Source organism: Elaeis guineensis, chromosome 8, assembly GCF_000442705.2.
Source record: "Elaeis guineensis isolate ETL-2024a chromosome 8, EG11, whole genome shotgun sequence".
NCBI classification, from domain to species: domain Eukaryota; kingdom Viridiplantae; phylum Streptophyta; class Magnoliopsida; order Arecales; family Arecaceae; genus Elaeis; species Elaeis guineensis.
In genome coordinates this window covers 28,706,977-28,730,715 of record NC_026000.2, presented here as the reverse complement: position 1 = coordinate 28,730,715, position 23,739 = coordinate 28,706,977, and the positions used below count along the sequence as shown (strand labels likewise).

General features: G+C 35.4%; 2 protein-coding genes across 3 annotated transcripts; both read left to right on the top strand.

Annotated features, from left to right (window-relative positions):
- The first annotated feature begins 7,335 nt into the window (after positions 1–7,335).
- LOC105049773 (uncharacterized) lies at positions 7,336–14,169 on the top strand. Of its 2 annotated transcripts, none has more exons than XM_073262306.1 (2): positions 7,336–7,871; positions 10,528–10,652. In XM_073262306.1, exons 1-2 carry the CDS (start codon positions 7,501–7,503, stop codon positions 10,589–10,591), a joined length of 435 nt encoding a protein of 144 aa, XP_073118407.1. In that variant the 5' UTR covers positions 7,336–7,500; the 3' UTR covers positions 10,592–10,652. The 2 variants fall into 2 exon arrangements, with proteins under 2 accessions (XP_073118407.1, XP_010927820.3); XM_010929518.4 differs by lacking the exon at positions 10,528–10,652 and adding an exon at positions 13,741–14,169 and having other exon boundaries at positions 7,344–7,871.
- Positions 14,170–20,785: 6,616 nt separating this feature from the next.
- LOC105049785 (RAF-like serine/threonine-protein kinase PRAF) lies at positions 20,786–22,479 on the top strand. The gene is made up of 2 exons (XM_010929533.4): positions 20,786–21,307; positions 21,396–22,479. Exons 1-2 carry the CDS (start codon positions 21,148–21,150, stop codon positions 22,181–22,183), a joined length of 948 nt encoding a protein of 315 aa, XP_010927835.2. The 5' UTR covers positions 20,786–21,147; the 3' UTR covers positions 22,184–22,479.
- Positions 22,480–23,739: the final 1,260 nt, after the last annotated feature.

The following is a 23,739-nucleotide window of genomic DNA, read 5'->3' as shown; positions in this document are numbered from 1 at the left end:
AGCCGATAAGCACCAGGCCTTTGGGTCTCCAATGATTATCCAACTGATGGACCCATTATCATCCACTTAATGGGAGGCTATGATCTAGTTATCATCATAACTATTTTATTTTAAGGACCTAATAATTTTAGATGATTTAATTGATTTAGAGGAGGAGGTCAGATGAACCAGCTTATCATGATCATCCCACTGGCTTCACCAAGTCAGCTTAAGGGAGACCATTAAAAGGCTGGTCTAGGAGCACCTAAATCAGTCACACTGATTTACCTAGCTGACATGGGTCAGCTCGAATAGTCAAGTGATCCGATCAAAATATAATTTCATCAAGAGGCCAGGTAAGTTTGATCGGTGGAAGGGTCTGTCAAAGCTTGCCTTAGACACCATTAGAAATGGCCAGTAAGCGGACTGCAATTAAAAACCACTGGTCTGGTTTATCTTAGACACCAACTGGTTTAATTAGTTTCGATTAGATCAACCTAACAGTTCGTGCTAGACCGCTTAGCCAAGAATCAAGTCCATTTGGTTCTCGTTAAAGACATGGACTTGACCAACTACAACTATTGTAATTGATCTAGAGAATCCTTGACCTAATCTAAGACAATAATTGATTAGATTTAGTCAATTCTCTAATTAAGTCCATCTTTAATCTAACCTTAGGTCTAACCCAATTAATAGACCTAATTCCCACTAACCCATTAACCCAATATGTTATGGTTTGTGTCTTAGGTTCTTCAATTCACAATACTAGAACCTAATCAAATAACTTCTTAATTCTCAATTAAGTTTTGGGCTGAGGGTTGGGTTCGACTTTTTGAAAATAATTTTTATATTTGTAAAATATTTTTATAACATGGTTCTTACCAACCAAGTTGCATGTTTGATTCATAATCAAAATACAAGTGAAATAAGCATGAAACTATTTTAGATCTAATCTAAACAGGTTCATGTAATTGAAACAATTTCAACTTTAAACTGCAAATTTTTCAGACAAATATATTATGTTCTTTGACGAAAATTATTAACAAAGAGATTTTATTTTAGATTTAAATATTTTTTAAATTTAATAAATCATAAATTTAATCTAGATCATATCTAACAAATTTATGATTAAAGATAGATCTACACGAACTAGGACAATCTTTACACTGTAAGGGATAAACCTTACAGTAGGACAACCTACAGTTCGTGATTGATCTAAAAATTTTAATTTTAGATTTAACAATCAGATTATAAATTAGATTTAATCTAAAAATAATCTAAGTATGTATAAATAATCATGTAATAAATAACTTAGGCTCTGATATCAATTGAAGGAACCAGATCTAAGATTTCAGGGTTAGATCTTGAAATTTTTTTAAGATCAACAGTGAAAAACTAAAATAAATCAAAATTTATCTTATAAAATTAAAGAATCTCTAAATCTAAGATCCTATTATATGATTATTATATGATATTAAATTATAAATTAAAATATAAAGAGCAAGAACTATATGTTGATCATATCAACATATTTCTATACTACATCTAATGTATGTAAAATATAATAGATCAGATCTATTACCTTGCAAGTTAGATGTTCTAACTTTACTGATCTGGACTTAAAGATGATATTGTGAGCCACACATGCATCCACCTCTAGGAGTCGTCCACACGAGCCACGAATCATGATCAGAAGTCCTGGTCCAGAAAATCAGCACAGTATGCTAGTACTGTGCTGATCCTTCTTCGATGATCTATCAGATGCCTCCTTCTTCTTGATTTAGACTCTTCCAAAGATGAAAGTAGGAGAAAGAGTTTTAGATTGAGACACTCTCAGAAAACTCACAGATGGAGGAAGGAAAGAGGTGAACTCAGCAACCCTAGAAGAAGATCCTCTTGTTCTTCTCTTTGCTCTCACCTAGATACTTAATTTTGTATCTATTATATCTCCACACCCCAACACCCTTTCTTCCTAATTTTCATACATCTCAAAGGTCTCTCAATGCTCTATAATCCACAAAAATCTCAAGAAGAAATTCATCTTAAATAAAGAGATATGAAGAATCCTTGACTAGGTCAAATACCTAGTCAAAGAAAATCCAAACAGGGCAAGACAAGTGGTGCCCAACTCTTGGGAGCCCCCTTTCTTTTTCTGCCATGGACCACCAGTAAAGGGCACAAAATATGTCCATAAAATCCATAAAAATTTTAAAAAAAATCTGGATAAAATCAGTGCCATAAGAAAGAGTTTTGGTTTCCTAAAATTCTATCTCATAGAATTTGAAATCCAAACTAATTCCTACTTTGACTTGGTCCACAACCACATTCCATGTAAGAGATAAAGAGTGAAAAGCTTTGGACGTGTGAAAGGCTTGGGAGAGAAGATTTTTCGCATAAAATAAGAGAAAGTGGGCGTGGGGGGCTAAGGTGGCGCAAGGTGGAATCCTAGTCTTACTAGGATTCAATCTATGACTTATTCAAATTTGGTTTCTCAAACCAAATCAAACCAAAACCAAATAAATCTAATTAAAATAGATCTTAACCCAATTAAGAACCTAATTTAATCAGATTAAATTAGATTTAAATCTGATTTAATTTTTTAATCGAATTAGAAATTAGGTTGACCCAAGTCCTAATTGAACTAGGACTAGTTTTTTCTTGCACTTGGCTTATCCAATAAACCAATTGGACTTGATCCAATCAAGTCAAACTAAATCTAATTAAATCATATTCAATTGACTTAATCTTAGCCATTGGCTTAATCAAATTAAATCAATTAGTAATCGAATTGCTAATCGATCCTCCTGCAACACTTGCACTAGGTTAAATGTCAATCTATTGATCGTTTAACCCTAGAACGATTCTTAATCGTTGATCAACTATCCGATCGGATCATGAACTCTAATGTATGTGATCTCATAGGTCCAAACCTAAGCTGGTAGTATAGGAATAAATTTTTTACCAATCGAAATGACCATCTAACAATGATACCCGACGTCGGATAAGTCGAATGTGTAGAACAACATCCTTAGAATCCATACGGATATAGTTTTCATATAATTCATCCCCTTGACCAAAATGTTCATAAGACACCTTAGAGTTCAATTATCAACTCTGATCAGTTGTCCACATTGTATTTCAAAATATCAAATCCATCTGATGGATTATCCTGTCAAGGTTTTGTTAAATTAAAATACAGCGACTCATTCTTCTCCAACTCTTGGAGTGGTCAATCCCATCTCGATCACACTCTGACTTCGTAAGTACTTGACTATGCCCAGAAGCCTTCCATCACTGAATTAAAATTCAGTTAGTCTAGTACCAAAGCACAATGAGTTGCTTGCAAGTCATTGAGGCGATCTCAGGTCTAAGGGACACTTATACCTATATCCCATCAGAGACATTCTCGACAGCAGAATGCTCTGAAGTTGGTCACGTTCAATGACGATGTACCCTTACATCTCACCTGTATGCCATACCAGTGTCTCCACACTCCTTGATTAAGAGGACAACCAAGCCATATGGCCTACAGCGACCTATGCACGATAGAAGCTGTCGTACTTATTAACAACCTATCATTTGATCGTGAACAGTTTTAAGGACTAATCGATAAATCCTCTCTTTATCGAACCTAAATAGTCCTAAGGACTTCATCACAACAACGAAGTTCATTAGAAGATGAAAACTTATGATGAAAATATCAAAAATATATTTTATTTATTAATAAATCAATTACAATATAAGGTTGTTCAACCGTCAACAGACTGACGATTGATTTTTGGGACATATTTTCCAACTGCGCCAACCCTTGGCGCCCCTTCTAGGATTTTTGACACAAGAGAGGGGGCGTGGCCCCTCTCTTTTCTTTCACACCAAGCCAAAAAGAGGACGTGGGCCCCTCTCTCATCCTCACGCCATCCAAAGGGTTGGCACCCCTTGGTCCTGCCAAAAAGAGAGGCTTGCGCCTCCTCTCTTCTTTCCATCAATTTTTCACTTCAAAAGAAAATATCAAGAAAGAAAGAAAGGAGATTAGATTGCCAACTCATGGATATGATATAATCTTCTTGGGCTCACAATTAGGCACCCAGTTAAATTCAAATAGATTTAAGTTAGGTTCAAGACTATGGACTTAATCCAATCGAAGTCCAGAGAAGAATTGAATTTAACCATGTGGTAAATCTAATAGGATTTCAACAAATCCTAACTCAATTAGAACTTTATAAGCCCAATTGGTAAATTCAAGATTAAATCACTTAATGTGTGACCCCAAAGGTCTATTTTATCTGGTAGTGAGATATATTGTGATCTCCATCACAATATCATCGAAACTCTTTTCGATAGATTAGAATAATTCTAACTTTATCCTTCGAAGGTCATCGATCATCAAGACGACATTCGATGAGTCCCACAATCCACCAGTGACACCTTGCAGTATGTAGTGGCAACTCAGTAGAATAAAAGTGTGAATTTTTAGGTACAGTTATCACATGATTCAGTCTTTCTATCGTGAGTCTAGACTTGACGGAGGTCATGGAGAACTCGTCAGACCCCATCATCAGTCATATGCTAGATTGGCTCGACTTGAATTTATTTATAAATTTTATGAAAACTCTTTTTCAGTATTCACACTTGCTTTAGTCAAAGACTTTCTGAACTCAGTCTCGCAAATCACATAGGATTTTTTCTTTTCTACCAAGATCGATAGATTTCATCTAGATACGTCCTACTCCTAATAGCGAATATGAACTTACTGTAGCCAACATACATAGTAAGAATCTGAATGACTAGGGACCAAGAGAATGTGCAGTTAAACTCAGTAGCCTCATTGTGAATAGCCGATGACACCATAGGTCAAAGGACTACTCACACCACTGCAGCATCGAGTCAACCACTGACGAGTGAGTAGACATCCAAGTGGTTTCTCATATTGGTCACGTTCAGTATAAGTTATTCTCTAACAACCACCCACACTCTCACTTCAGCATCTCTACACTGCAGATCTAAGACTTATCTACCCATAAGGGAGGTGAACTATGCATCGATCTCGAATGGATTCATCACTGTCCTCCATGATGATCTTTTGATTGGGAGCATTTAGAAACTAACCACTAATTAATATATATCTCAAATTTTTAACACCTTGAAAATATACAAAAATCATCTTTGTTAATTTCTAGGACAAATCATGGACACATAAATATGATTAGAATAAAAAAGCTCTTTATTAATAGTAAAAATATTATAAATATAAAATTAAGTCCTGAAATTATAAAATATATCAGTCAATAATTGATTTCTAGGGCACATATCTAACAAAAGTATTTCCTTCACATGCTGGAAGAAAAAAAGAAGGATTGGGTGCTCAATATTTGAGAATGCAAACTTTTTAGTTTGAAATGCCTTTTTTATTATCTTTTATTATGAAATTTTTAAAGACTTTGTCTAATTGATCTTAAGTCTAATATTTTGAACACATTTATTGGGATCTTATGTATTAGATATTTTTGTTATGATCTTTTATGAGAATGTAAATTTTGTTATTCTCAGTATATTTATTTTTATGATTATAAATTATTTTTTCTATTTTATTTGTTTATAGGTTTAATTTGAAGAGAATAAGATATGAATTTAGAAGAATTTTTATCAGATTCTGATGATAAAATTAAGCAATTGGTCACTATTTATGCTAGTAAAGAGCATAGCGGACTATGTAAGAAAACACCTCGACCACAAAGAATTTTAAAGTTAACGGGACATAAGTAGGTGGTTGAAGTATTAAATAGTCATCCCATAACATGCTATCAATTATTTTGAATGAAACTACCATGTTTTATCCAATTTTGCAAGGCGTTAAAGCGAAGAGGTAAGATAAAAACTTCAAAATTTATTTCAATTCAAGAACAAGTGGCAATTTTTCTATTCATTATTGCTCAAAATGAGTGACATCGAGTTGTTGGAGATTGATTTTAACATTCTATCGAAACAACCTCAAATATTTTAAAAGAGTTCTGTATGCTGTGTGCCCACTTGCCAAAGATATCATTATTCCTCTCTCATTTGATGAAACTCTTTCAAAAATAAGAAACAATCCAAAATACTATATATTCTTCAAGGTATTTTTTTTTACTCACTCATTTATATTATATCAAATTACTATTCTATAATAAAACTCAAGTAATATTGTTATATTTTTTTTCAAATGATAGAAATGTGTAGGGGCTATTGATGTACTCATATTTCTGCACATATTCGACTGATAAGCAAATTCCATACAGAGGAAAGAATATTGCAACCACGCAAAATATAATGTGTGCATGTTCTTTGATATGCAATTTACATTTGTTATGACTAGTTGGGAAAGAACCGCAAATGATTCTAGATTTTTTTTAGAAACTATAACAAATCTAGAAAATAATTTTTCGATGCCTCCTCAAGGAAAATATTATGTGGTTGATTCTGGCCACACCAACATGCCTGAATTTCTTACACTATATCGTGGAAAGTGCTATCACTTATGTGATTATTGGTAAGGATGGAATCCACAAGATCCAGAGGAGATATTTAACTATAGACATTCATCATTGCGTAATGTCATGGAACGATGTTTCGGTGTGTTGAAAGCTCGTTTTGCTATTCTTGAAATAATGCCTGCATATGACTTAAAGAAACAAAAATATATAGCTCTTGCTTGTTGCACTATTTATATCTTTATTAGAATGTATTCACAGGAGATCTTTTGTTCATAAAGTATACAGATGAAAATATTGAGCTGAAAAACAACCATAGGAATGTTGGAGCAAGCACTTCTGATCGAATTAGTATCGATGTTAATCCAAGCCAACTTGGTCAAATGGCTAATATTTGAAATCGCATCACCAAACAATTATGAGATAGTTATAATAGACATTAATTTCATAGTTATACTCATATATTCATATTTTTTTTATATTTTTGTTGAATTCGATCATACTCATATTTTCTAGTATTTCATGGTTGAATTTAGATTCTAAACTGATATATTTTTAATTTTTTATATATTATAAAATTTATAATTCAAAGTGTATGTATTTTTATTTTATTTATTTTCAAAAAAATAATAATATTTGATGTAGTAGTTTTTAAATAGATTTTAAAAAATATAATATAAAAAAATAAAAATAATTTTTAATGTTTTAAAAAATAAAAAATTAAAATAAAAAATAATACCAAACATTTTTTTTCTCTCTCTCTCTATTAATATTCTTTTTCTTTTTCTTTCTTCCCTGAAATTCCAACCAAAGCGTAAAGTCGGGTTTATCCGGCTCGGTCTGTACTTCGACGTCTCCATATCGGGTTCCTGTCTCAATCTTTTGGGTCGGTGATCAAAGACGGTTCCCTTTCTCCTATCCAAAATAAATAAATAAATAAACGGCGTTTCCCTTTCTCTACCTCCTCGCCCATGGCCATCCGAATATTTAACTACATTCGTTGACCCTAATCATCTTTCTTGGATAATTCCCATTCCAATCTCCAGAGAGAACGATGGCGAGGTCGGCCGCTCGGACTTCCGCACCGACCACCGGAACCCGAACCCTAACCCTGGAAGAGACTTCCTCCTCCTCGGTTTCTTCTCAGCAGCGGCAGCAACAACCCGAAACCCTGGTTCTCCAACTCCGGCGGCCCAAGAAGAAGGTAACGTGGAAGGAGGGAACGGTGGACAATGAGTTCCTCAACCGGAAGAGCTCCAAGAAGTGCTGCATCTTCCACAAGCAGAAGCCCTTCGACGAGGACGACAGCGACGATGACGACGGCGGCAGCGGCGGAGGTCCCACGGGGAGGACGGGGCTGGCCCCAGTGGCTGCTGCTCCCATGGAAGGGAGCATTGATCGGAGGGATCCATTGTCTCTGCAATCGTACGTTTTCGATTCTTGCCTCTTATTTTGATTCTGGATGCCTAGAATCGGAAAAAAGATTTTTGACTTCTTTTTCCTCAATATTGATTTATTTGTACATGAAGTTAAAAATCCTCATAGGTCGTAGTTGTTCTGTATTTTTGCTGTTTCTTTGGGGTTTAAATTAGGAGAAATGTTTTGATTTTTGTTTTTTTGGATTTGGATTTTGTGGCTTTGGATTTGGGGAAGGCTTGCTTTTTACAGCCTGGTTGGGAGTTTGGGAAAGAAAAGAAAAGAAAATATTAGTAAGGAGAGAAAAGAAAGAAAGTGTATTTCTATCCTCTTGGTTGGGAGTTTAAAGAAAGAAAAAATAATAATTTCTGCTGTTCTTGATTGGAAAAGAAAGAAACCCCTCCATCTCCCTCAAGTGCTCTCCTTCTCCCATAGATCTCCAAAAAAGAGAAGTGAAAATTGAAAAAAAAAAAAAAAATCTAAGTGGGAAAGTTCATACCTTTTAATTTTTTCCGTCTTTCCTTGTATTTTCATTGATTTTTTCTGTCTTTCCTTGTGTTTTCGTGATTTTTCTCATCCACAGGAGTCTCAATCAGATAGGAGGCTTGAAATAAATCCTAGGACACAAATGTAATATTAATTTTGTTTTTATTATTAGAGGGGTAAGCTAGGAATTATAAAAATTCATTAAACTCCCAATTCTTTTTCTCCAAATCCGCTCGATTTGGAGGAGAAAAAAATTGCAGATTTGAAGGGATTTGTATTCCCTCTATTTCTCTCCTTTTCTTTCATTTTTTTTGGTTGAAAAAACTCCCAATCAAGGGAAAGTATTAACTTTCTGTCCTATTCTTCTCTCCCAACCAAGGCATTAGTGATTCTATTATCTCGTGCTAGTTCTGGGTAATGAAAATTAATTGTCTTCGAGAAACGGAATGTGCTGGAATGCAATTTAATTCATTCCTATGCAAACTATTCACTAGATTTTCTGAAAAGGTGTTTAGGTTATCTTTTTAATGACTCATTGGGGACTTTTTTGATTCACCATGCATTTCTATGTCCTGCTATTAGTTGGTTTATCCTTCTCTTTTGGCTTCTAAATATTATTACATGCACACACACACAAAAAAAAAAAAAAAACCTGGAGCATGGAACATGGTCTTTTTATCGTTGGATCATATGAACTCTTGAATTCTGGAGAAATGCAAAATTAGTGTATCGTTTTTTGTAGCAGTAGAACTTAGAATCCAGAAATAATTGGTGCATATGAGGGAAAAGATTTCATGGGAGAAACAAACGAGCCGAGGAATTGACAAATGGCGAAATTTTATCAATTTCTTTTACTAAATCCCATTGTAGTTCTACATGTTTAAGTTAAGAATCATTCAATTTGCTGTAACATAAAAGTAGCATAAGAGTGCAAAATATGGCTAAGAAGAATTTATTTATTTTATAGAACTAAATTGTTAAATCGCTCAGAGTATTTGCATAGCTTGATAAAGCCAAAGCTATATTATCTTTTATTTTCTTATGATTCTTTCATAGCTAAATTTTCTGATATGGATTTTAATATTTCAGCAGATTTTATTACACAAAAGGTAAAAAAATCTTCTGAAGAGGTTAGTTAAAATGATGCAAAATATGCAAATGAAGGGAGTGGTGGAAGTTTCAGTTCTTTATTCCTTCTCTTCTAGTTGGTAGTGGTGGCTGTCGTGATAGAATTTGGATGATAGGCCAGGCCAATGCACTAGAAATTGTCGTACAGTATTAGGTTGGCTTTTGGTTGTTGGAACTTATTGCCATGAACCAAACAAACAACTAAAATACAGATTTTGTTTTATTCCCTTATGTTTGATAGGGTGAATATGTTCGGCAAATTATTACACCTGTGGAGTTATATTAGAGGTTTTGTCTCGTGTTTCATATATGACAGCTTTATATTAAAAGTTCAAACTGGGAAAATGATGTTTAAAGTAGAAAATTTATTTAGTCCCCATAGAAGGTAGGTAGTTTCATAAAGTCAGATTAGTGACCGACAAAAGATATTATGTCATAACTGATTTTCCCTGTCCTGGTTATGACTTTGTATGCTTTGGGTAATATCCAAGTAGTTTATTCAGGATTGTATGGTGTATATGAACAGCCAGAATTCATAGAAAGCAGGAAACAATGGGTATATTCTTATAGTAAAACTCTTTTTTGTTTGATTAACACAAATATTTACTATCAAGCGAACTTTTAGGTGTGACTGGTGCAATATTGATCAAAATGTATGTCACAATAGACTAAGGGTGCGCAAGAAACGTCCCAAGTTGATACTTTCCCTTGACTTCTACATCTCATTGGGTAAATTATGTTTTATTTGTTGGGTTGCAATGGACAGCATGATCTCTAATCATTAATTGCATATCCCTTTTTGCTCTTGTTCATGATTCCAACAGGACATCCAAGAAACACCTAGATAATGATCTGACTGCATTTGAAGATAATAGGGTCTAGTTTGAAGCTTGTAAGGTCATTTAAGGGCAGATCTGCTAGTTGTTGTTCCTTTCTGTGCAAGCAAGTATCATTAACATTTTAAAATATCATAAAAGAGGGAATTTATGGCTGTAGCATTCATCCATAACATTTTCCCTTTTTCCTTTCTTTCTATTTTGTTTACATATAGGAGGCTGAAATTTTTCAGTGGACGTGATGGCAATAGTTGGGGGCAGGCAACTGACCCTTGTTAATGGGTGATCACTGATCAATCGCATGCCAAGGGGTAATGTTAGATGTTTGAGTCTAGTATTAAAATGGGCACCAATTCTTTCTAGCTCTTGACATCTATCTCTTTGTCCTCATTTATCTTCTTCCTTCCACTATTCTTTCTGTTGTAAAGACTGATTGCATCTTTTATGATTAAGTTCCTAGTTCATGCTAAAATTATTCACAACCCTAACTCCCCTCCCAATCTTAAGTCCTAAATTATTACAATAAACCATAGTTCTGAATTTTGAGCTGGGATCCTGAATTGGAATCATGAAACCTTTACTCTGTCCTATCCATTGCCTGCCATACATCCCCAAACTGCCTGGTTCGGGGTGTTTGTTATGAACCGTTCTGGTGTGGGATTGGGACAATACGGTATACAGGTTGGAATAGGCTCTGAACCAACCTGAATTGATGCCCCAATAATAAGGGTGGAGGCACATAGAAGGATTGCTAAAAAGCTTTAAAAAGTGTGGTTGCAATATTGATTTATAAAAATAATTAAGAGGGTTACCTATTGAGAATAATCAAAACACAATTGTTTCAAGCATGGGATAGAAGATGGTTGCTGCTTATTTTGGAGAGGATGAAGGGCTGAGGTACTTTTCAAAAGTTAGAACTTTATAGGAAAATGGGGAGCAACCAGTTTTGGTACTTGTACCAGTATCCAACTGTACATTCTGGGTGCTGTTCAGTTCTTGCCATTGACACTTAATATGAGGGTGTACCTCATATCAGTTCACTACCAGTATGACTCAGTATGATCTGGTACTTCAAACCATGATGGGAAGTAAATGGGAAGGATTAGAATTGAATTTTTAGGGACTTTTCTTGAAAGAATCGAATCTGTGGAGGCATTTTAAGATGGTTACATTTTCTCTTCAGGAAATATATGCAAATGTTTAGCCCCAATAGTGATTGTAGTATGCATGTCACTGTGTTCTCAAGTAACAGTATCCTTAGTCAATGGTTACTTAAACCATCCAGTGAATTGGCTGGGGAAGCATAATCATCACATAATGTACATTCTTGTTATGCCTCAAGATGCTGATCACATCATTTCTATGATTACAAAAATTTACACCTGTAAACACCTATCAATTTCCTCCAGTTTCCTCCTGAAATGTATTTACCATTTGAGCAGCATACGTAGCTTTCGACAGCAAAATTGGTAGCCATCTCAAGCTGATAATTTGCACCAAAGCTTGCATAAGTTTCAGTGCGGTTGAGGCTGAGTTAGATTTATATGCTAGCCTATATAGACTTCACCTGTCCGCCAACCAGCCTGGTACTAGGTTGGGTCCTAACCATCTCTTCAACTTCTCCACTCGTTGAACTTGATTTAACCTGCTTTGTGCATGACTGTATTCTCTCTCTCTTTCGTCTTGTTACTGCATGAATAAAACTTTAGTCCATTACATATGTTACTAGTAGGAGATCAAAAGAAGTTTAATAACATTTCAAGACATGCTGATGTTAAGGACAGGTAAATATTAACTTAAATATTCATATGTTAATGGTCCATTAGGTTACTGGGGTGTTGGCTATACCAAAGTCATTTGACATCATTGCCCATGCGCCATGTCACCTATGAGTGCTGACATATCACTCAGTGATTGGATACTTTAGGAAAAAATTCTACAGTAGATATCACGTCATCACTCTTGTGCCATGTCATCTATGAGTACTAATGTGTCATTCAGTGATTGGACATTTTCGAAAAAATTTCACAGTAGATACCACGTTATCATCTATGCCATGTCATCAAAATAAGACTTTTTATCTGTTATGTCATGTCATCACTCATTAGATGTCATCTTTGTTAGACATTCTTCACCATATAAGCACTGGTTATGGGCAGTTGGGATTTTGGTGAGAGAAAGTGGTTAGAATTCGGAGAAAGAAGCATATTAAAATGGTTCAAAAACTACGGGGACCAAACTTTAACTTTTTGTAGTTTAGCAATCTGTCAAGAATCCCAACTTAGTTCAGGGACCAGAAACATGATTTACCTAAAAAAGGAATAAAAGGTGCAAAGAATTTGAAGAAAAGAATAAAATCTTGGTTTTGGAAGAAGAAAATCTTGTAAGGGGCTTCCTTGATTGAGACATACACTTTTTCGTAACTTATTGAGATTTTCTTCAAATTTATTTGAAAAAAGGGTTTAGCCATTACAATTCTCAAATCAGAAATTAGATTGGTACGTTTAATTTATTTATTGAATCCTTGTATTGGTGGACCTAGAGTTGATTTTTACTATGACTTTTTTTTTTGGTATATGTTTATTTAGTATATGGAACTTTAAATCTGGAAAATATCATATTTAATTCTTTTTAAGGGATTATTTTATATTTATTTTCGTGTAACTACTTTGTAGGGTAATTTATGTAAAGGCTAAATTAGAAAAACTAGTACCACGCTCGTCATAAAATTTTAAACCCAATCTTTCATGAATTGAAAACCTATACTTAAGGTAAAATATTTAATCTTTGGTTGACTTTTCGTAGCAAACTTTCTTCATTTCTAGAAGTGACTTATATAACATGGTCATACGTCAACTGTTATTTATTCTCAAAACGCTTGGCTGCATGCAAATTCTTGTCTCAACTAATATGACTACCGCAGACAGGTTGCCCATCCTGGTAATGACACCCAATTAGCTTGGAGACCATGCAATGTGAATGGCTTCCAACTTAGTTCGCCAGTTGCTGAGCAAACAATGATCATTCATTTTTGTCAACAAAATCCACTGAAAATATCTTTATACAAGATAGGACCCAATTGTCACCCTAAAACCAGTTGAAATCTTATATGGTCATCAAGATCTCCTGCTTGTCACATTCATGGATAAATTCTTCTTGGCATGTCACCACACTAAGAGGCACCCCTATGTTAGTTGGAGAGGACATGCACACGGGTGCAATCACTTTTTAATTCTTGCACATTGGCTTGTAAAACCAGACAAATTTACCTCTTTGGATACTTTTATGAACCTTTCTTGAAGCCATTAGAATTGAATGTTTTGCTGTATGTTGTATTAATACTTTATAATCTTCATAATCCACCATAAAATTGAAAATGAATGATCTGAAGTCGTTAACTGAGTTAAATGGTTGTTGTAATTCTGCAGATGAGCTGTTGGTCTGGTGGACTTGGACTGAATTTTGTCTCTACAAGTGCATGGTTGGAGCTTCAATCCAGTACCAGGAAGCCTGCGTCTTGGTCGTTCCATTTGCGATTTTCAGTTAGATTGTGGATTCATAGTTCTTTGCATCATGACATTATGTTGTCGTGATTCACACATAGTACTTTCATAGCCTGCCATTTCCTGTGATGCAGGGTGAATTGTGTCCTGGCGGTGTACTTGTAAAACCTATACCATCCTACGGTAATAGTGTATGATCTTCTATTTTCAAGTGTGAAAAAGGATGGCTACTCTTCTTTCATTAAATTTGGAGTGTAAACGGTTCTGTTGTGCATGTAGTAGAATTGTACTCTGCACGAAACAAATTTTGCACAATATGGATAAAGCTGAATAATTCAGATGTTTGTTTTGTTACTGGTATGGATTCATCAGCTTATGGGATGATGCTTTCTGGTGCCCAATTTGTGCACAAGAAAAGTTCTACCCCATGACTTGAGCGGATTGGTGTACCCTGCAGGAATTGTTGTAAAATCAAGTTGCCAAGCCATCATGACTGAACCAGGGAACTTTCATGTGCATTTAATTGAGTTTCGTAAAGTGTTTGACTGTTTTTTTTTTTTTTTACGTAAGAGTTTGTTTGGATGATTAAATTCAAAATCTTGAGATTTGTAAGTTGAGCTAGCACAACCAACAATATGGGATTCAGATTTTTTTTTCCTCTTTTCGCTACGAGATTCGGGCTGGCCCATGCCAAAGACAATTTTGGATATTCATGCATATAGTTTTAATCCAATCTATAAATGATATAAAATTTTCATTCCAATCATTCAAAGACTCTTGCGGCCGGGTGTCAGGCGCTGTGCTAGAGTGGGTAATTTCAGGTATCTTTTGGTTCCTATACAATGTTATCTGGTGCCAATGCTTGATGTTCAAACATACTTGTCAGATTAGCCTAACGACGTAGCTTGTCCGTATAGCTTGAGACTGCAAGGCTAATAATGAGGCGCCAATGCCTAAAATTGTTTCGTGAGGTCTGGGTGAATATTTGGGGTCTTGGGAAGAGGAACACTGTTGAATTGAAGGTTTTCTGGAAGAGCCTGCAATGATTTTCTGCAGTAACATGACTGATCTTATGTTTGCTCGTTAGCTCGACCAAGCTATCATCTCCTTGGGGTATGAAAAATATTAGAAAAACCGGATTATTTCAAGATTGGCCCACTCTTGATAAGAAATAAATTGTCCATACATTTTCCTTATTTTTTAATGGCATATTCTTATCTTAATAAAGAATTTTGAATTAGAAGAAATAATTACAGATACTAATAGGAGGTGCATAGGTATCCATATTTTCCCATGATTTCTTTTGGATGGAGAATTTTGGATTAAAGAGAATAACTATGGCGACTAATAGGTGCACATGTTGTCAAGTTCTAGCATAATTAATGAGAAAAAATGATAAAAGTAGGAAAATCAACATAAAGTGCACGTTTATCAAATTCACTAAAATTATCTTAGTTGAATCATATTCATCAATTTAATGTTATTATTTTTATAATATATATAGGTCTAAAACATCGACCATTATAATGGCTTAGGAGGCCTCTTAATTTGTAGATTCAAAATATCATTTTGTTAATCAACTACTAGTTTTCGGTGTATAGTACTTGCCTATATATCACTCTCATACATTGGTTTGGACCTATAGTTTTCGGTCTATAGTACTAGTAGGTTACTGAGACTCAATTTTGATATTGACATCATTCTTAAATGTCATTAAAGAGGTATATTATATACTTTGGCACTTAGTTGTAAATTTGGCTGTTGTCTAGTCTACTACGAAAATCTCTTTTGTTACGAGATAAAGCATTTATGTCTCAATTATGTCTCTTTGCATGAAATGTATTCTTTGGGAGAATCCTCCTTTGTCTCATATAGTCATATATAACACTTAAGTCTTTGAGATGCTAGTCACCCAATTATCTAGATTCATCTTCTTGATTTAATGATTTTTCTTTCCATTTAGGATGATGGTTTATGAATATTTTAAAAGATGTGGTAAAATTTCATAATAATCTTTCTTTCTTGTGTAGTCTTTTATTAGTGAATAAATTTACAATTGTTTTTAATATATATTGAATGTTGATATTCTTCTCTACCATATTTATGGCTCTTGTTAAAGTATTTGTGTTTTCTTTTTTTTGATAAATATTTGTGAATTAAGTTATAAAATCTAAAGCAAAGACCATATATGGTGATCTACATAATTATATAGAAATTGTGCTTACATAAAATGCATGCATGGTCATGGAAGAAAGGATTTGAAGAAATATATATCTATAAAGAAAGTAGTTGGTACAAGTGAAATGTTGAGGAAGGATTCATATAATTAAAAGCAATATGGAAAACAAAATTGCGAATCATGTTAGAACCATCTTTTATGCTGAAAGTATGCATTAATTGTACTTTCTAAGATAAGGACTAAAGGTAATATTCATTTTGCATTAGCATTTCAATTTTCAAATTGGAATAAAATCCAATGAAGAATCTCCTCCCCTATCCCTCTTTATATTATACGACTTTGTTTAAGTTAATAATTCTCCTTATGCTTTGCCTCCTCACTTAAAAGCAAGTATACTTTGCCATTTTGGCCCTCTTTATAATGCTCAATTTTGCCCATTATTCCTTTTTCTTGTTGTCACCTTAGCCAAAAATAAGTGACACATGAGGAGTCAAAAATAAATGCCATTGCTTGAACGTCCACAAAATCTTTTTTTTTATATAAAGATCTTTTATTATATTATAACATACCTCTTTCTATAAACAAAAATGAAGTAATGTGAAATATTATTCAAGAAATATCACAATTGTCTTTAAATAAAAGTTAAGAAAAATTTTACATGGAAAACACCCTATAACAGAACTTTCTGGCATAAGTATCTCATTATAGAATACTATTTTACTTCTGGCATAAGTATCTCATTATTTTTATTCTCCCTCCAAAACCATGTTAATGGCTTCACAATGTTTTCTAAAGCTAGAGAGAAAGATCTTGTCTTTGTGTTTTCTTATTGTTGACTTTATTCTCATCTCCAACTAATTGAAAAAGAAAAAAAGTAGAAGAAATGCTACAAAATGCCTAACTTATTTCCCAAAAAAATGGGTGCATCAAGATAATTATTATTGAACTATTATATATGGGCAATAATATTTTGCTTTTTCATTTTTATTTTTTAAGGTTTATTGCAATATCTATAAAGAGATTTGCATCTCGTATTGCTTAATTTTAGTATTTAAAATCTACTAAAATTACTATTCTCTCCCGCTTAGTATCTTTGTTTTCTACTTTAAAATGGAGGTTAACACACCATATCTCTCTTCCTCAAAAAAAAATCATGTGATTATTCTTGCTAGATTTTTAGAAAGTCTATCAAAATAATTCTTACCTCTTCCATTTAAACCTTTTGTTCTCAGTGAAAAATACATTTAATTGATTTATTTTTTTATTGATTGTTACAGTTTTATCACAATGTACTAAATGGCAAGTAAATTGAGCAGATTTGAATTTAACCAATCCAATTTGGAAGATTACATGTTCATAAACCTAAGCTACTTCATACTAAATTAATAATTTATTTCACGAGATTAAACGTATTTCAGCTAGACCTACCTACCTATGCTTGCAATGACTAACAAGCAATGATGGTAATACTCAAAAAGAGAAATGAACAACTATTATGGCTTACCCACTTGTATTAGCATATCATTAATCCGTGGATTTTTATATTGATGAGAAAAGATAAGCCACATCTGCTATAACTGTCACAAACATTTTCTAGATCTAATTTGTTTTGAAAGTTATCAGTCTAATAAAAAAAAAATTGGTTATACATTGGACAAGCTGCATAAGTAAAACAAAATTGGGTTGGAAATTAAACAATCGATCATTTCTATTGCACTAATTTTTGCTAGTGACACCAACTCTCCCATATACCACATGACAAAATGAATCTTTCCCATATAAATGACTTAATGACCATACTATTACTCTTCTAACAATCATATTAGAAGCATATCAAAAATTAAAGCATCATGAGGGACCATGTCGACCATACTTAGGCCTGCAAATGGATCGGGTCGGATCGGATCGTGAGTGATCCCGACCCGATCCGATTTTTTGATCGGATCTTAATATTGGACCCATACCCATCCCAGTAAAAAATCGAATCGGATCCATGGCCGAATTTATTGACCCATTGGATCATTCGGGTCAGGTTGGGTCCATATATAATCCAGTCCCAATTCATGAAATGCGGATCCGGTTTGGGTCTAATTCGGATCGGATCATGTCATGGGTTTAAAAATCTACATAACGTAGAATTAGAGGTCATATCGACAGTAAAATAGCATCGTCATATCTATCTTTTCATATAAATATTCTCTCCTCTCCTCTCTTCTCACGTCTTCTTATTTCACCATTGATAGTGGATATTGTATACCATCTCTAAGGCAATAGTAATGTGCAACAGTAAAAAAATAACTGGATATTTTAATTATGAACAACTGTTGGTATGTCCCCAGTTTACTTTGTGTTTGTGGAAGGATTTTTAGAAAAGTTTCGAGATTAGCTGTAAGAATAGCATTTCTTGTGCAGTGCATTGATGATCTTGTGATAGTGTAACAGTATTAAAGATTTTAGTAAGAGATTTAAGAAAAAATTTAGATGAGTCACTCTTTTGACCCAAACCCAAATTCTTATTTGGATGAGTCATTCTAACTGAGTTCGGATCTTATATTTAGATCCGGTTCGGATCGAATCGGATCGGATCATATATCTTGAGATCTAAATTAATTCAAAAGTCTCCACGGGTCGAGTCGGATCGGATCGGATCCAAATTCAGAAAATCCAGATCTGATCCGGAAAGATGAACGGGTCCAATTTTTGAATCCGATCCAGCTCTATAAATCTTTTAAATAGATTTAGATCAGATCAGATCGGATCAAATTGAATCACGGATCAATCCGATCCATTTGCGGCCTTACCATACTTATCAATTTAATGGAACCCATCCTGATCCATCTGATCACGACTCCTGAACAAAAAACCAGAGCATGACCTTTATAGGGGGTTAGTCTAGTCATTCCGTTTACTTCTAAGAGCATATTCCCGAAATGCCCCCCAAGTCAAGTCCGGGTCAATATATAAGCGGGGAGTCGGTTAGCGAGACCTATGGCTATTAAACCCAAACCAAAATAATTACGATCAAAATTCCCCCCATTCTCGGGTTCAGAAGCCACCACATATTAGGAGGCAAGATTTATCCGTCGAATTTTCTCTATTTTTCTCTGATTCTTTCCCTTTATAATCCTTAGACAGAAAGATAAGGATCCGTTTTCCGTTTGCCAGTCTCTGGTTTTCTTTGATTTTTTTTTTAATTCTTTACTGTGATTTTTTGAAACCCTAAGAAGTCCAACGAACCATTATAATCCGATCGCCGTCTTCTGATCTCCGGCCATCTCTTCGCGTTTTGATCCGACATCAGTCTCCTTCGAGGGTTTGTTTTTTTTTTAATGTGATTGATGAACTCCTTTTTTTTTTTTTTTAATTTTTTCCTTCGCTTTGGGTTTTGTTTAAAGATACAGATATCTGAAAAGAGCGACGAACGGAGGGTAGTCTGATCAATTTTTTGATGAAAAAACGAATTAAAAAATCGATTGTTTTCCTCGTCTTATCTACTTTTATTTATTTATTTATTTTCCCAGATTGGACCAATGATTTATATTATGGTTCCTTTCGTGTTTTTTTGCAGCGTAGTTGATTTCATATTTTTATCGAAATCGGAAACGCCTTCGGTTCCACAGGTACTCTTCCTCTCTCTTTCTCTTCATTTTGATCGAAATGCACCGCGTAATGGTACGCCGTCGTTTAGCGTAGATGAGTAGACGGACACTGATGCCTGCCAGGTTTTCTTATTTCCTCTCGAGGGAAAAGAAAAGGGGTTATGGGTAGGGAAGGTTTTAAATTTGAGGTGCTGATTTCCAGAGGTCATGCTGTGTTTTGTTTGTAACCGATGGAATCCCTCGTCATGTGCGGACTGTTGCTATTGGGCCTGTGAACCACAGTTATACCCTCATGAAGCTGTGTTTTTTTGAAATACTAAATGGTTTTTGTTTTTTTTTTTTTAAAACTGCCCTCAGATCTCTTCGGGTTCCTACGTACAATTCCACATGCATTTCTAAGGCGTTAATCAAGTTGCACGCATGATAAACAGTGCCAGTTAGAGGAGAAATTATTATATAGATTTAATCTACAGTAAATAATGTATACTAAGTGAATAAAAAGAAAAACCTTAAAACATCCCTTTAACCATCTTAAAATACTATTACAGCATGATTTCATTAGCTTAGCTGTGATATTTATCATAGATTAAGTCTATCTAATAATTTTTTAATAAAAAATTATTGTTATTGCAACGTAGGAAATAATTTTTTTGGTATTTAGTTTTCTACGGTTGGTAGCATAGTTAGAATTAATTGGTCATGAAGTTGTCAAGCTAGTATTTATAGGTCTGGTAAAATTCTCGAATACATCCTTCCTGTTTAAATTCAATATCAAAACATACTTCGAGTTGTCTCAGACAGTAAGACATTGGTGATAGAGATGCAATCGAGTCGACCCATATCGAATAGAGTAGCTTCAAACTCGAGCTCAGAGTCGAAACTTGATTCAAAATTGATCGAGTTTTAATATTTCAAATTTGAGTTCAGTTCAACGAAAAAAAAAATTTAAGATCAATTCGATTCAACTCGAATATCAACCAAATCGTATTCGAGCTCAAGTTCAACGTTGAATTCAAACCTTAGCCCACAATAATACAAACACATATATATTATAAATAAAAATATTATTAATATATATATATATATATATATATATATTTGAATATGTTGCGAGTTTTTGTACTTCATTTGGAAAACTATTCTAGCTGCTCTAGCTTGGCAATAGCCAAATTTAGTCTGGGTTAGATTCAAATCAAGTTCAAATAGCTTATCCGTTTGTGCACATCTAATTGGGGATATGTCTCTAGCGATGCATACCATGCTGCACCATGAGTCGTGGCACTGTGATTCATCAGAGCCGTTGGGTTTAGTCGAATGTCCTGCACTGCATGGTACATTGTTCGGCAGACCTTAGTGACCCAATAAAAAGCCTAGCCCTCGCAGGTAACTTGTCACCCGGTCCCCTGAATGCTGCCTCCCTTCCCCTCTCCAGCTTCCTTCAGGAAAAACTAAATATAGGTTCGTCTTGCACCCGCCCCTCGCTTAGCCAGAGGGAGAAGCAGCAAGAGCCCCCCACAAGCACTTGGACCGGGCTCGGTCGGCGACCGAGCGAGGATGGCATCGCCCGACGAGGAGTCGCTCTCCCCCAAGAACCGGCTCAAGCTCCTCTGCAGCTACGGCGGCAAGATCTTGCCGCGACCCTCCGACGGCCACCTCAAGTACGTCGGCGGCGAGACCCGCGTCCTCGTCGCCCCTCGCTCCATCTCCTTCTCAGGCGAGTGCACCAGATCAACCGCCAAGATTCTCTTTCATTCCTTTGTTTATATTTCTACGATCTGAATTGGGTCTAGAATCGATGGCAGATCTGAAGATGAGGATCGGGGAGATGTTTAACAACGCGGAAGTGGTGATGAAGTACCAGATCTTGCCGGAGGACCTTAATGCGCTCGTGAGCGTCACGTGCGACGAGGACCTCCACCACATGCTCGACGAGTACGACCGGCAACAGCCCCGCTCCCCCTCCAACTCCCCCCGTTTCCGCCTCTTCCTCTTCTCCGCCGCTCCCCCGCCGCTCTCCTCCCCCACCGACCACGCCGCAACCCCCCTCGAGCAGCGCTATGTCGAGGCCATCAACGGCGTCCCCCCCGCCGCCACCTCCCCTACATCCACCATCGACCTCCGCGACGCCCGGCCGAACGTCCTCTCCGCCGCCGGCGCAGGCAGCGAGGTGGTGCATTGGGTCCGCAGCACCCCGAACCTGGACGGGACGCTATGCTGGATGGCCAACGGTGTGGGACCGCCCCACGGCGGCCGGCAGCAGCAACCCCACCACCGCCATCACCAGAACCATGGCCTGGAGGGCCCGCCGGCGTGCGTTGGCGGCATGCTGTGGAGGATGGGGAGTGGGCCCGTGCGGTTCGAGGGGTGTGCGTGCGGGTGTGGGTACCGAGGAATGGCTTCGCCGCGACCGCCACACGTGCGGGGGCACCATCCCCCTCACGCGGCGGGGCCCGCCATGGGGAGAGGGGGATGCGTGTGCTTCGGACACGTGGGGGAGCCGAGCGCCGTCCTTTCGCCGAGGGGCGGCCCGCGGCACTGCTTGCCTTTCGGTGTTCCCGCTCGTAAACCTACAACTCCTCTGTGGGGATGAGTGACATACATGTACCTCAGCAGAGTTTTTTATTTTTCCGCCTTCTCTTCTCAGGCAGAGAGAACGGTACGGAATTGTAGAGGACGCGGAAGGGAAGGCATGCGTGTGGTGATTCGAGAGGTTCTCCGAGTCCCCGGATGCCAAGGATAGAAATAGACTCGATGTTGTTGTTTTAGTTTTGATTGGAGGTATGAAGCAGCATCGGACGGTCAGGAGGGAGCGACCGACGTAGAACTTTTGTCACTGGTGCTGTTGTATGAACCCAGCCGTCCGTGAAATGGGGGTGATCTTGTGCATCTTCGGTGTACATCTTTTGCTCTTAAAAAAAAAAAAAACGGAGAGAGTCGATGAAAACAAATAGCTGGGGGGAAAAAATATAGAATTAGATCATTATATTGATGGTATGACAACAGACTCAAGCTTAAAATATCCAGCAGATTTGGTTGAGCTAGAACATGTTTGATGTTGTGTTTACTTTTCATTTTTTTAGGAAAAAAAAATCATAATTTAGGTTTTTTAGCTTCTTCTAAACATATATTTTTCTAATTTTCTTGTAATAGTTTATTAGACAATGCTTTTGGGCATTTATTTTTTTTAATTATCCTAGAATTATAAAACTAACTTCTTTAGACAACACTTGATTCATTTTAAGATTGTAAAAATAAAAATAAAAAATAAGAAACAGTATTATTATTTGGTTTTATATAAATGGTCAATGAGTAATGCAAAGAAACTCTTGTTACGTGCATTAGAAATATTTTGCCCTGTTACAGTCCAAAAGAATTAGTGTATCTTATAGAAAGTGGTGCAATGATGAGAGGGTGTTGAGTATTAAATTGCCAATATGGTTTTTGTAGGATTGAAAATAGTTTGGTTGGTTCGGTATTAAATAATTTTTTTAAATTAAATTGATATTTTGATTTAAAAATTTTTTAAGATTAAATATTTAATTAAATTTAATCAAATTTTTTGATTTGATTTTATATTGGTTCGATTTGTTCATGTAATTTTTTCAAATATTTGAATGATTTGAATGATTTTTCGGCAGATTGGTTGATTTAGTTTTTATTTTTTATTCTTTTATTATAGTTCATAATCAAATTAAATTTGATCCAAATTGAATTGAAGTAGGATTAAATTAATATTTTAAAATTTTAATTTATATAAAGTATGTAGTTCAATTTTGAATATATATATAACATAAATATGTATAGAAATATATGAAGTATGTAACATAGGTGTATATATAAATATAATAATTTTATTTTATCCATTCAATTCGATTTCAATGGATCACATAAATTAATAAATTAATAATTAAATTAAAATATTAATTTTTTTATTTTATTCAATTGATTTAAACTAGTTAAACTATCAAACCGTCGTGTTTGATTCGGTTCGAATCATATTGGATGATGTAAAATTTAGAATATGTTTAGATTTTGATATTCAAATTTATTTAATTATTTTTTATCAATATCCATGTGGCTTCGTTTTTGTTTTCTTTATCATCAGAATGGATGATATCTTTAGATTAGTATTGATGCTGGTTGATC